The sequence below is a fragment of the Medicago sativa genome, chromosome 2, assembly GCF_051527215.1.
Source record: "Medicago sativa cultivar Bolivia chromosome 2, Bolivia_mono, whole genome shotgun sequence".
NCBI classification, from domain to species: Eukaryota; Viridiplantae; Streptophyta; class Magnoliopsida; order Fabales; family Fabaceae; genus Medicago; species Medicago sativa.
Window position 1 is genome coordinate 46162709 of NC_140750.1, and position 15362 is coordinate 46178070.

General features: G+C 34.8%; 2 protein-coding genes across 3 annotated transcripts; both read right to left on the reverse strand.

Moving 5' to 3' along the window:
• Positions 1 to 3162: 3162 nt before the first annotated feature.
• On the reverse strand, positions 3163 to 12962 carry LOC146946908 (uncharacterized). 2 transcript variants are annotated; one of them, XM_085744714.1, is made up of 11 exons: positions 12574 to 12962; positions 6641 to 7271; positions 6342 to 6560; positions 6012 to 6260; positions 4663 to 5319; positions 4360 to 4577; positions 4025 to 4189; positions 3819 to 3923; positions 3623 to 3692; positions 3429 to 3524; positions 3163 to 3346 (listed from the first exon to the last, which is right to left on the reverse strand). In XM_085744714.1, the coding sequence occupies exons 2-11, from the start codon at positions 7265 to 7267 to the stop codon at positions 3260 to 3262; spliced, it is 2493 nt and encodes an 830-aa protein (XP_085600840.1). In that variant the 5' UTR covers positions 7268 to 7271; positions 12574 to 12962; the 3' UTR covers positions 3163 to 3259. The 2 variants fall into 2 exon arrangements, with proteins under 2 accessions (XP_085600840.1, XP_085600841.1); XM_085744715.1 differs by lacking the exons at positions 6342 to 6560; positions 6641 to 7271.
• LOC146946909 (uncharacterized) lies at positions 7516 to 10716 on the reverse strand. The gene is made up of 2 exons (XM_085744713.1): positions 8598 to 10716; positions 7516 to 8534 (listed from the first exon to the last, which is right to left on the reverse strand). Exons 1-2 carry the CDS (start codon positions 10714 to 10716, stop codon positions 7528 to 7530), a joined length of 3126 nt encoding a protein of 1041 aa, XP_085600839.1. The 3' UTR covers positions 7516 to 7527.
• Positions 12963 to 15362: the final 2400 nt, after the last annotated feature.

Sequence of the window (15362 nt, forward strand, 5' to 3'; positions counted from 1 at the left end):
AATTTATCGAAGTTAGACTTGCTGGGAGCATGTGTTCCAGTTCGACAAACGAAAACCTATCGAGGAGCGGTTATCGTTTTCGGATAAGGACAAGCAACAACCATTTTTTAAAGGCGCGTTCGAAATTCAAATTAGATGGATAAGGCTTGTTAGTTTTATTTCGTTGTAGGTTTGAAATTCGAATTTAGTTAGTTATCCCTATTTGTATAAATAGTAGTTTTTCCTAAGGGAAAGTGGGCGCAATTCAATCATACAAAACTTACACTCAAATTATCCGTATGGAAGCGAGAAACGAGTCACAAGTTGCAATGTATGAATCTGTGTACCAATTTACATTCAATCAATGCAATTTAAGTTCTTTTTCTTAAATGTCTTTTCATTTTACTTGTTCATTTTGAACGATTTCTTTGTTCTTTACTTAACAATATTCGATTGAATTCAACTAGGTTGAGTTCGATTGATTTCATTTTCTTTGTTTATTTAACTTTTTAGAACATTACATTTCTTGAAAATACACAAAAGCACAAATATGCTCCTAAGATTTACTGGTTGATCTTGCAAGTAACTATTTTTTAAACCAGTGGTTGTTTACCAAAAATCAGTGTAAACAGTTACATAATAGAATCAAGCAAACTCCATATCAAATTTTAAACTTTCGTGTCGAAAATAAGGACTACCCGAAAACCAAACAAAATGATTTCACATACACATGGTTTACAGTATCACGATGTTAAATACCTTAATAGCCATGCCAAATATATGCAACAAATCAACGATGAATAAAACAACATCCATCGAAAACATATATCATCCACAACAAATAAAACCCTAAACAGCAATGCATGATGTCTATAAACCGAATGTATGTTAATCAAAAAAAAATCTTAGTAGATCAAACATGAAGGTGGCTCTGATACCACTTGTTGGAAATTTAGATCTTAATAAAAACATTTTTCATAAAACATGTTCAACAATTATGAATTAACAGCGAAGCAAACAAAACATTGAACATGATTATGATCGGATCTACGACATGTTTGATTTATCAAGGATATTAATGATTAGAGTATTAGGAATACCTGGATAAAGCTTTCATGGCAATCCTCTTTCAACATCAACCGTAAACCGAGAGAGGATGTGATAATCTGAAACACACAGCAAGGGTTAGCGGCGGCTGATTTAGTTCTTCCTCAACCGGTACCTTTATGCCTCAAGTTCTCTTCAGATGGGGAGAAGAGAGAGTTTGCCGTGTACGGTGTATTGGGGATTGTAACAGCCCGATTTTTCGCTAGATTTAATTTAATTGTTTTTATATGTGTTATATGTGCTCTTATGTGATTAATTGCCTCTGTGTGTATTTTTGGTTGGGAATTGTAGAATTCAGTGTTAGAAGGGTATTTTAGTCATTTTTGGACTCAGGTGTATTTTGGTCATTTTGTGAGTAGGGGTAATTTAGTATTTTTGAAGCAGATTATTTTTAGTGCTTAGTGAGAGTTGTTATTTTACTAAGTGCTAGAGAGTTGTAGTGAATTGTTTCATTAACGGTAGGTGACCGTTATTATTACATTTTGAATTAGATTAGTAATGGGTTAGGCCCATTAAGGCATTGTGAGTTGAGCCCAATTATATAGAGCCTATATAAACTCTAGTGTTCAAGAAAATAGGGTTTACATAATCATTTCACATTTTGAGAGAAGAGGTAGAGAGAGAAAGGGCAAGAGAAGATAAGGGTTTGAAGAGGAAGATCTAGAGAGAGCTAGAGGAGGCTAGAGATTCAAGTCTTTGGAGCTAAAGTGAAGCCTTAGCTGGTGATTGTGAAGAATTAAGGTAAGGGGGTTAAAATTCAATCATAATTAATAGTTGTAGTTCTTCCCTAATTCTTTGCTTAAGTGGTTAATTTGAATTTTGTTGTAGAAATTCGTGCTTAATTTTGATGACATGATTATGTACATGAATTGAATGATAATTGTGTTGTTGTTGAATTTGTATGTCAAAATGGGTATATATGAACATAATGTGTTGTTGTGTGAAATTGATGATGAATGATGTTATGGTTGTTAGATTGAGGATGAATTCATGATTAGATGTTGTTGTTGTTGTTGCTGTTAAATGTGTTGTTTATGAATTGATGCATTGTGTATCAGGAATTGGTGAATTGGTGAATTGGTGATGAGAATTGTTATTGTTGTTGAAAGTTGTGGAAGTTTGGTGAAGTGATGAATTTTGTTGAATTGGAGTTTTAATCTCAAAACTTATGCATGTTTGAGTGTTTTGAAATGTATATGACCTATAAACGTCTTTGAGATTAAGTTTTGGGGTTTGGAATGATCAAAATTGGGATTTTGGGTGAAAAAGGGGTGAAACCCGTAACATTTTTTCTGCAGAACTATGACTGTTCGCTTAAGCGAACGCGTAAGCGAACACCATAGCAGGTTCTGGAACTTGTTCGCTAAAGCGAACCAGGCCTTCGCTTAAGCGAACCTGCCCAGTTTCAGAAACTTTTGATTTTTGTTTCGGGCACTTGGGGACCAATCCGAGAAATAAAATGTTTCTTTTGACTTTGTTTAACCTCTGTTTATACACTTAATCCTACTGGAACATCGTTTGAATCGAATTGGACTTGATTTTGTGAATTACACTTAACTTTTGAAAAATGGTCCAAAACGTCAATTTTCTAGAAACTCGTTTTTCTCATGGCACTAGTACAAAAAAGACTTTTTAAGTTGGGTGAATTTGACATTTTAAGTGGGTTATGGATCCCACTTATAGGTGGCCGACTTAATAACTATTTTGATTTTAAGTCAGACCAATCTTCTGACTTAAAAATGTTTTATTAAGTCAGATCACCCCACTTAAAATATGTTTATTAAGTTAGTTCACCCGACTTAAAAAGGTTCAAAACGATAGAAAAAAATCAGTTTTTAAGTCTATGACGTGATCCCACTTAATAACCTGCTCAAAAAGGAAAAAAAAATCACAGTTTTTAAGTCTATGTTATGATCCCACTTAATAACCTGCTTATTTTTTATTTTTTTATTTGCCATTATCATTGTATATATGATTATAATACATAATTTAACAAATGAAGCTAAAATTTCATACAAGGCCACTAATATAAAATATCAGATCAAATTTTATACCAAACTATAAACAAATTCAAAGTTAAAAAATCATTAATTAATACCATAAATCTAGACATAAGCTACTAATTAATTGTCATTGTTTCAAAGCATGTTCACTGCTAGACATATAAATTACATCAAAGTCTTTGCAGAATCAAACTTGCACAGCGTTCTTGAACATTCATAATTTCATCATCAGTAAATGGGTTTTTGTCTCCAAAGACCTGAAAAAGAAAAAAAAAACATTAATTATAATATCATATCAACTTAAAAAAACAAAAATGATTGAAATATTCAATTACGCACCAGATCCCATGAATCAATAATACCAGCTGATACAATGTTCAACATATGTATCATGATATAATAGCCGCACTCATAATTGAACGGTTGTCTTTGACACTACAATTGTCAAAAATAGGAAATTATATTGAGTAAATATTATATATACAAGACTTATAATACTATATGAATTTCTTCAGATATAATTTTTAACTTACTGTGGGAGTATCCCATGATGGCTTTCTCGGCTTTCTCAAACCACTCAACTTATTATACCCTGCAATAGCACTACAATAATAAAATATATTCATGAAAATTGTCTTGTAAAAAAATCAAGTTGGGAATAACCCAGAGTAAAGAGCCTTCAGTAGTACAAAATACATCATAATTAAATTTCATAAGTTAAATACTTACGAATTTACAATATTTTCGATATTTTTATCCGGCTTCCACCCCATCGAACATAGGAAAACTACATTTTGTTTTTTTGGTTCAATAATGAGCAATTGCCAATGGCGACTATATTTGGAAACAAAAAATTAAATTAGTTAAATTCAATCCTTTCCAATATATAGGTGATTTATAGCAAAAAAATTACTCTGAAGATCAAATGCACTTACTTTCTAAGGTAAGGTGCAAAATAACAAACTTTTTTACCCTCGAACAACTTTGCGGTTATATGAGACTGAGAACAATCTTGGTTATTTTCTGCGTGAATGAAAAATGGATCAACGAACCCATACACATCACTATTTTCCATTTGAGTACATAGGCGTTCCATATACCTACAATATTAAAAAGAAAATCTCATTAATGTTTGTACAAAACTGAAAGACACTAACATTCCATAAATCAGAAACACTAACGTTTTTCAGCAAAACTGGGCATCTTCTTAAATGATATAGCTACTTTAAAGCACAAACAAATGCATATAGAAGCGAGAAAGTGTACTTACACCACCCATATTCGTAGAATCATGTAGCTTAAATCTTCTGTCTTCATACACAACTCCATAATATCCCTTGTTGGGAGGTAAAAGAATTCATTACCTTCGACATCAAACTTCACAGAATCTTTTCTTGACATTATCCTTAACATCAACTTTTGAGTGCAAGAGGTTTCAGGTTCTGACCTTTTGGATAGAAGATCATCATTTGTAGCTTCTTTAACATCCTAAATAATTAAGATAAAATATTAGTCAACATATTTAAATGGTCCGAAGTGCAAACAAGTAAAGACATACACAGTGATCGAATACCTTATTAGAAACAAGACGCAAAAGTCTTTTTGGCCATTGAATGAAAGTGTTCAGGGCCTCACCAACATTTGTCACCTCATCTGTGGGCATTGGGACTTGAGCATTTGAATCTAGAACTTTAGTCACTGCCACCCTCACCATATCATTATCTAACAACTGATTATGTATGGTTGGTCCCAACTTGTATACATCTGCATATGCCACTATGTGATGTTTATTATCAACATATAATTCACACTCTTCTGGGATATCCTCCTCATCATCCTCTGGTATAGGAGGCACTGCAGAGCAACTACCTTTTGTGCTACCTTTTGTGCTCGCAAGTATATCGGCATTAGGAGAACATGTTGGGAAATTTGGGAAATGTTGAGAGAAAGCCGGAATAGATGCTATATCCTGCATCACTTGCTCTCTAATCTCCTTAGTAAGCTCAGCTGTAAGCTCTGCTTTTATGGTCTCAATTTGTTTGCTATTGAAAACAAGTGGGGTAGAGGCATCATCATGAGAAGGTGGACCAAAATATTGTCGAATTCCCACACCTCCACCAACAGCACGAACACGTCCAGGGTGTTCCGGTTGACCAATTGCTTCTGCCAGAATATCTTTACGTCCTTGTGGAACAAAACATCCTTCAGCTGTTTTTTCAACAAGAGAATCCTACAAACAGCAGAATGTATAATTTGAAGGTACAAAACACAACAACCATTGACATAATGCAGAATGTGAATGTACAAAACATAACAAGAGAATCATAAGTACTTTCAAATACAATAACATTTGAAGGTACAAAATATAACAAAAGTGACAAAACTGGTCTCTTATAACTATCTCGATTGATGAACTTGGCCTATTATGACCAGCTTACTCATACCTTGGATGAGTTCAACTAGAAAGAAATTTTTAGATAGCTTCACTCCTAGTATAACAACAAGTCCATTTTTTCTGATCAGAAAGTGTCCATTTCATAAAGAAGAAAGTAAAAGAAAGAAAAGCGAGGAAACTATTATATGAAAGGGAATCTGAAAAGAAAAAAAAAGGAAATGGAATGGAATAGAGGAATATTATCGCAAGAAGGGTTGTTCACACTTAACACTTATTAATGTCAAATAAGAACTTATATGCATATTCAGTTTATGTCGTCTCTAATAACTACAGTGCATATTTAGTTTTAATATTCTACATACTACCATACTAAGTTCACATACACACAACATCTGCCACAGATCTATCATTTGCATAATAGTACCACTTCACATAAATCATAAGAAATGTCTACTTAACTCCACCACATAATATAATAATTTAAGCACAAATAAATTTATACGGTTGTAAGTCAATTGAATACTTACAATTTTATCAGCAATACAACGTGTTTCTTCTGACATGTACTCTCCTGACGACTTTTGCCGTGCCCTTATCCACTTCTCATGCCTTGCTGGTGGAGATGGAGGTGCAGCCACTGAATCTCCAATTGACTCTTGTCTTTGTTTTATTTTCTCTTGCATCATCTTTTCTTCAAGCAACTCATACCCTCCACGAGACAAGTTGTGGGGGTATCTATTACGAGCCTGAATCAATTTCCCCCTATTTCTTTTCTCCTGTTATAAATAACACAACAATTAAAGGAAATACTAAAAATAAATGTGATTTATATACTAAATCTTAAAAGTCCAACAAACCAGAAAGGAAGGATCCTCTCGCGTCTTAATAAACGCATGCCATGTTTCCTCATCAAGAAAATTATATGTTCCAACAGGAGAAGTGTCACTCAAATCCCCGTCATTTAAATATCTCCTTGTTAAGGTGTTCTTAAATGCCCTCCAACGATCACACGCATAGGATATCCATTTGTCTCTCAATTTGGAAATATCATGAGTATTAGGAATATCCCATTGTTCCTACGCATAGCAAATAAAAGAGTTATTGTATCTAAATAATATAGTTAAGTATTACAATTGACAATCATAAATAGTATTACCGTGATATCTTCCCAAATCTGATCCTTAATTTTTTCATCTACATTATCCCATTGATCCACCAAGATACTGACTTTGCTTCTAGCAATGGAACCCACATTACTCTTGAATTTTTTTCTGTTTTCCCCTATAGGCTTTTTGGTCCTTTGATCGAAATCAATCGGTATCTTTTGACCATTTAAACGTTTAACTGACAACTGGGCCATTCGTGTTGCACCTCTAACTCTCTTTTTGGTAGGTTGACTATTCTTCTCACTTTGTGTAACAGCTGATAGATCACTCAGGACTGTGTTAAATTTATTTTTGGTAGGCTGAGTATTCTTATCAATTTGTGGAGGAGCACCGATGAGTCTGGTCTCCCTCGTTTTGGTAGGCTGAGTATTCTTCTCATTTTGTGGAGATGCAGATGGAGCACCGATGAGTCTGGTCTGCCTCGTTTTGCTGGGCTGAGTATTCTCACTTAGTGGAGGAGCTGAAGTATCACCAATGAATCTATTCGCCCTCTTTTTGGCAGGTTGAGTATTCTCGCTTTGTGGAGCTTCTGATGAATTATTAATGAGTCTATTAGCCCTCTTTTTGGTAGGTTGAGTATTCTTCTTGCTTTGTCGAGGATCTGATTGATCACCCATGAGTCTGTAACATAAAAAATATAATAATGGTTACTATCAATATGAAATAATGAAATAAAACATGTTATGAATTCTTGAATAATTTAGATTGAATAACTTGAATAATTTACAGTAATGTATGGAAGCTTATATACTATCTCTTAGGAAAAACTAAATCAACCATAATAATTAGAGAATAATCAACAAGAATCAACAAGAATCAAAGTAAAAATTATTTATAAAATATCATAAAGTTACCGTACATGGATAAAACTATTTTTCTAAGATTTTCCTGTTTGGATATTTTCATATATCCCTTCATAATGATCATCACGAGTGGCATACACATCGTCCACTATAGTTTCCTCAACAAAAGTAGGTATCCCTTGAGAGAAAGAAGGAGTCTCGGAGATATCTAGGGAATCTAGAGTTTCATCAGGTTCATGCATTTTTTTACCTTGGAGAACCACTGACCACTTTTTGTTAGATGGATCACGAACATAAAACACTTGTTTTGCTTGGGATGCCAGAATGAAGGGCTCATTTGTATAAGTTGCCTTTTCAAGATCTACCAATTTAGAACCAAATTCATCAGTTTTAACTCCACTATTTATGTCAATCCATTTACATTTAAAAACAGGCACTTTAAATTTAATGAAATCGACATCCCAAATCTCATCAATGATCCCAAAGTAGGGTATGGATGCCATAACAGGGTTTTTATCTTTTGAACTAGAGAAATGCATGGCTTCAGCTACGACCATCACGCCACTGTTTTGTACTGCACTATTGTCATCCTGAGTCTTTGTATAAAATGAAAAATTATTGATATCATAACCGGTCCAAGTTATGACATCAAAGTTAGGCTCCCTTGCTAGCCCTTTTAGTGTAACAGAAGTTGTGTTTTCACTTAAAATGGTTTCTTTAAACCACTTTAAGAAAGTCTTGTTATGCTCATTCAACAACCATTTTTCTTTCATTCTAGGATTTCTATCCTTGACAATGACTTTATGAGCAGAAAGGTAAGGTTGAACCTCGTCAGTGTTATTCAATATATACAAATGTGCTTGAAGTACTTCCTCACGCCTCATGGCTTTAAGTTTTAGACCTCGGATACCCTTACCTGCACATCTTCCATCATGACGAGACTTTGGAATTCCAATTGCTTCTGCACCTGGCATATAGTCAGAACAATACTCAATAGCTTCTTCTGCGATGTATCTTTCAATAATAGATGCTTCGGGACGACGTTGGTTCTTCACATACCCTTTTAAAATTTTCATGTATCGTTCAAATGGATACATCCACCTCAAATAAACAGGACCACATAACCTAATCTCTCTCACTAAATGAACAATTAAGTGAACCATGATGTCAAAAAAAGAAGGAGGAAAATACATCTCAAGCTGGCACAAGATAATTGCAGCCTCATTTTCCAATTCATCTAATTTTTTAGGATCTATGACCTTGCTACAAATAGCATTGAAGAATAAGCACAACCTAGTTAAGGCATCTCTAACTTTTTTAGGTAGTATGCCACGAATAGCCACTTGTAGTAATTGTTGAATCAATATGTGACAATCATGAGACTTCAATCCAACTAATTTCAAATCTTTCATGGAGACAAGACTCTTGACATTTGAAGAGTAACCTCGTGGCACTTTTAAACCATGCAAACACTCACAAAAGCTTCTTCTTTCATTTTTCGACAAAGTGTAACAAGCTGGAGGCAAATATGTTTGCTTACCTTCTGGCCGTGGAGCTAATTGTTGTCTTATACCCATCTCAACCATATCTAGACGAGCATTCACACCATCTTTTGTTTTGCCTTGAATGTTGAGAAGCGTTCCAATTACACTATCACAAACATTTTTTTCGACATGCATCACGTCGATACAATGTCTAACATCTAGACTAGACCAGTAAGGAAGATCAAAGAACACAGACCTCTTCTTCCATGTTTTTTTTTCAGTAGACTTTTTTTCTTTCTTCCCAAATATTACATTGACATGTTTCACCCGTTGATAAACTTGCTTTCCGGTTAAGGCTTTCGGAGCTATTTTGTATTCGGAGTGTCCATTAAATGCTTTTCTCAACCTACGATATGGGTGATTCAGTTTGAGAAATTTTCGATGTCCAAGGTAAACTGTCTTTCTTCCATGTTTCAACTGGTGGTAGCAAGTGCGGTCTTCGCATATAGGACATGCTTTATGTCCCTTAACGCTATAACCGCACAAGTTCCCATATGCGGGAAAATCATTGATGGTGCAAAATAACATTGCACGCATCTTGAAATAATCACGAGAATAGGCATCAAACACGTCAACACCTTCCTCCCAAAGCATTTTCAAGTCTTCAATCAATGGACTGAGATAAACATCTATGTCATTTCCTGGTTGCTTTGGGCCTGAAATCATCATGGATAACATAATGTACTTGCGCTTCATGCAAATCGAAGGAGGTAGATTATAGATAACTAGGAGAACGGGCCATGAACTGTGTTTACTACTTAAGTTTCCATACGGATTCATTCCATCTGTAGCAAGTCCAAGCCTAAGGTTTCTTGCCTCTTTCCCAAATTCTGGATATAAATCATTAATTTTCTTCCATTGCAAAGAATCAGCCGGATGACGAAGATACCCATCATCTTTCCTGTCATCTGTATGCCATCTAATATTTTTTGCATCATTTGCATTAGCAAACAATCGTTTAAGCCTTGGAATTATTGGAAGATACCATAACACCTTGGCAGGAGGACGCTTTGAGTTATCGTCGCAATCGAAATCATTGTCCTTCACTTTGTAGCGTGATAGCCCACACGTAGGACATTTCTTCAACGTTTCAAAATCATTCCGGTACAATATACAGTCATTTGGGCAAGCGTGTATTTTCTTATACTCCATACCCATTGGACACAATATCTTCTTCGCCTCATAGTTACGATCGGGTAATGTATTACCTTCTGGGAGCATTTCCTTCAACAACTCAAGCAATTCAGTAAAGCTTTTATCTGTCCATCCATTTCTTGCCTTCAAGTTGAACAATCTCAGCACCGCAGCCAATAGTGAGAATTTTGTGCACCCTGGATACAAAGGCTCTTCCTTGTCACTGCACAAATTATCATACACATGCGCTCGCTGAAAAGACTCTTGGCCGATATCACGGATCATGTCCTCTAGCCGATGATCATCCATAGCAACATCAACTTCCTTTCTTTTTGACACACTTGACTTGTTTATCGACTCACCATGCCATATCCATTTGGTATAATTTTGGCAAATCCCGTGACAAATAAGATGATCCCTTATTAACGTAAAATGGAATGGGCCTCCGTTGAAACATTTAACACAAGGACAATAAAACATTCCATTATTCAAAGGAAGTTTTTCAAAAGAAAATTGTATGAACTCTTCCACTCCTCTCTTATACTCTACACTAACGCGGTTAGCACTCATCCAACTGCGATCCATAATGGCTACTGAAAAGTTATACACCCACAGATGAAATTAGCGTGGTTACTTGGTCTAAATTAGTTAAAGAAGAAAATAAGGATCGAAAACCAATCCTATTTATAATGGGGGAGATAAGCACAATCCTACCATTAATAATATCTATGGGTTCTTAAGGGTATCCTATACTTTATAATATCTATAAATATATCTTATATGTCTATATATATGTATGCAGGGTGGGTCAGGAAGTGCAAGCAACATTAAATTTCAGAAAATGGAAAATGTAACTAACCCCATAATAATTGATCAGAATTCAGAACTACAGTGATCATAATAAGTAAGTATGTTAAGAGACTAATATAACAATATTAATGAAACATTTTAACGAAAGAGACTATTTTGACTAACTTAATTCACAATCATAAGTTATTTTGATATTTGACCACATTAAATGACTATTGTGACTAAGTACTTTCCACAAAATTCACTCTAGCTTAATGGCAATGCCTTGGTAATATTAGTCTAAGTACGGTTTGATTCCAAGCGGCTCAATTTTTGCCACTTAAATATGAATACTTCAAGTATCAACTAAGTAATAAAAGAAAATAAAAGATTCTTGTTACTCAAATTAAATAAGTAAAGAAACAAAAATGAAAAGACATACACTATCAATAAAGAAATATACTAAATAAAATGACTCAAATCACATAAAGTGAGAAAGAGTAAATTGAAAAATTGCAGTGCAGCAGAAAATAGTCAAACGTATTTTGCTATGGGAGAAAGATGGTTCAGCGGTCACTGAGCAGGTGCAGTATTAAGTATTCAGGGTGTGCATATGCAGTTTATAATAGGATTATGGGTGTATTTTCTAAAAACTCAGGGTGTGCAGGTGCACACCCTCACTTGTACATAGCTCCACCAGTGTACACACCGATAATAATTTGAAAGAATGGAAGTAATTGGATGTGCCAAGCACCAATAAGTTAGATACCGAACACGCCTCAATATAAGGTGTCGGTGCCACATAGATAAACTGTTTGTTTTAGATTGTTTCCGTTTCATAAATTGCTGAACAGAACAATCCATTTGGAAGGAATTGATTGGATTTAAAGTAATTAACACAAATCTTGATGGATAGTGAACATAATAACAATCCTTCAAATTCAAACAGAATCAACTTTATCATACAAAGTAGAATGAAATAGTATTCTTCATTCCTCTGTTCAGGGGGACTAATTCCCGTGTACTACTATCAGAGACATTAAAATTTCATCAACGATTTAATGATGATGATGATGAAGGTTCTTAATTGTTGTGTTAACTTTGACTATTCCCAATTGTTGTCCCTCATCCTTATGGAATCAGATAGTATTTTCATGCTCTCATTACTCTAAGAGTAACTCTTTTGCTGCCTTGAATTACTTCTATTCTCATGGTTGATTTTACTTTTACTGATAGTGCTAGCATCTACTTCTATATTAAAGTTCTTCAATTCCCATTGCTATTATGTAAATTGTCCTGACTAGCATTGTAGTTTTGACGAGCAGTGGCGCTGACAATCTAATAACTGCGGTAGTGGCCACAGTGAAAACGCAATTTAACCACAATTGATAGTTGTGCTAAAAAAATTCATTATTCACGGTGCTAATACCCAATCTAATATTCTGTATTGTGTCCCAACAACCACTCTACCCCAACCCCTACCCTAAGCCCAGACTCACCTTCACTCTCCAAAAGCTTACCCCAAAAATTGATTCAGAATGTCTAAATTTCAACACCAACTTAAAACATTCACATGGTAGATCGAATTTAGCTGCAATGGGATTTAAGCGAAATCAAAGATGAAAGCGAAGTTAACTGCGAAATCGAAGTTACCTTTGATCGACGGTGGTGAACCCAGAGGTTGAAAACGGAGGAGATGATTGGGCAACTGCAAAAACGCGTTGAGGCTAGGAGCTGTAACAGACGGCAGCGAATAGAGAAACGCACGGCAAAGCTGGTTGAACGGTTAAGCTGATTGAACGGTCTTCGTAAGCTGATTGAACTATAGAATCGATGGTGAACTGAAGTGAACTTGCTTCAGAATCGTAGTGTTTGTAACGATTGGGGTGAACTTGCTTCAGAATCGGCGATGGCAGTGGAGATGGTGAACTGAAGTGAGATTGGGTTTCACGGGTTGAATCGATGGTGGTGAACTTGCTCCTGATTTTGTTTCACAATTGGGTTTCACGGGTTGTAACGATTGGGTTTAATTGTTTCACGATGGTTTGCTTGAGAACTTGCTTCTGATTTTGTTTGTAATGCTTGAGAACTTGCTTCTGATTTTTGTTTGTAACGATGGATTTGGGTCCCCAATTTTGTTTGGTTTTGATTTAAAGCTTTGTTTGTTTCTTTTTTTTTTTTAACAAAATTTGTTTTTTTTTTTTGAGCAACAAAATTTGTTTTTTGTTACTTGTATTTTGTTTAATTTTATCATTTTAAGTGGGGTAAAACAACTTAATATCTATTGAATTTTTTGTAAAAAAAAAAAAAAAACTATTGAATTTAAAAACTTTACCTTCGCTCAGGATTTTAAGTCAAGTGAATAGTTGTCCACTTAAAATCTATGTGTCAATAACCTCCGCCTAAGTTTTTAAGTCAGGTGGATAGCTGCCCACTTAAAATCTCTGTGTCAATAGCCTCCGCACAGGATTTTAAGTCAGGTGGATAACTGCCCACTTAAAATCCCTGTGTCAATAAGTCTTTTTTGTACTAGTGTGGGATTGAAGTAGGGTTAAGGTTGTGTACTGATTATATGATTTCTAAAAATGGTTGTGATTGGTTTCATCAAGTCTTAACTTGTTTTGCTTTAAAAATGGGATTTTCTTGAAAAATGATAAAGAGAGACGAACTTCGTGATTTTCATGATTTCGTCGCCTCTAGCTGGTGAAACGTAATGGTGTGCTCTACTGCACTTATATGTGGCCTAGAGGCATACTTAGTTGAGGCATTGAATCTTGTTTACTTGGTTTTGGTCCAATTGCTTCAATATTTTGAAATTGTGGAATGAGAGACGAATTTTGATGAAAATGGTTTTAAGAACCGATTGTCTTATAAATCCTTTATGGATAATTTGATATGATTGTAAGAAGATGTATGAATGGTTGTTAGGTGATGAATATGATGTTTGTCATCATGTGTTGTATCTTATCCTTTACTTGAATTGTGAGAAATTATATGGAGTTATTGAGTGGTCATAATGTTGTTAATGTTGATTACTTGCATATATGTTAATTGATGATGATATTGTCGGTGAATGCATATATGCTAAACCATGATGATGAATTAAAATGATGTTGATTGTTGGTGGTGAGTTTATACATGTTAATTTTGACGTGATTGGTGATGAATGCGTGTATATACATATAGCCGTTGATTATAGCCGTTGATCATAGCCGTTGAATTGTTGTGAACATATGCATGGTTGATTGAGTCATATGTTCATGCATCATATGTCGTGTCGGATGTTATATCCATATTGCCGTTGACTATAGCCGTTGATAATGATGTTTTTGTTGCATCATGGGTGACGACCTTGAGGAGATTTGGTACCACATGCATATATGTGTCGAGTATAGGCGCATATCATATTGGCATGAGTCTTAAGTGTTGAATATGAATGGTGATTGTTGATGATAAGTGTGTTTGATGAATACATACTTGTGACATTTGGAATTGAATGGTTGATGAGTTGTGTCATAATTGAATATGTGACTTGATGAATTTGTGTATTGGTGAAACTTGGTGAATGTTGTGATTGTGTGGATTGGTGTATATGTACATTGGTGGATTTTGTTGACGGTTGTGAATAATTGAACTATGTTCTAATTGCATGTCTTACTTTCTTGTACTTATACACTTGGTGAACCTATTTGATGATAATTACTTTGATAATAATGATGAAGTGAGAATTGTATATGTATATACATATGATGTGGTGATTTCTTTGTTGATGATGATTACTTGCTTATAACTTTATAATGATGAGTTGTACTTGTTGAGTTAAGCATGCTAGATGAGTAATGAGGTGAGTAATATTTTTATTGATTGATGTTGGTAAATGATGAACTCTTGTCGATGACTTGATTAAAGATTAAATATGTCTGTTATGCTATGATAATAATGTGATAGCTTGAGGTGCAAGCAATGGGGGATAATAATCATGTGTTGCTAGTATTCTAGGAGGGATGGTTATGTATATGTGATATGTATGATTCCTTGAATGCTTATGTTTCATATGTTGATTATGATTGATGTAAAGCTAACCTCCAGTGGTTTTGACCGCCTACCTGTCTGTATGGATGAGTAGACGCTGTGCAGCAGTAGTTCGTTTTTGGTGAGTGCTTGGATAGCGGGAGCTATCTCCGTTATTGTTTGGAGTCGTAGGTTTATGCTCTGATTAGGTTGTCGGTGTCTTTATGTTATTGTTGGATTCTGTTTTATTTTGTTGAGATTTCCCACTTGTCGGGACTTGGAGGATTTTATATGATGATGTATTTGACCATGGCATGTATATCTTGGAGTTATATGATTTGTATCCGCTGCGACTGTTGAGATATTTTATATATGCATGATGTCTGTTGGAATTTTTGTTGAGACGTAGCGTCTATTTCTTGAATATTTGT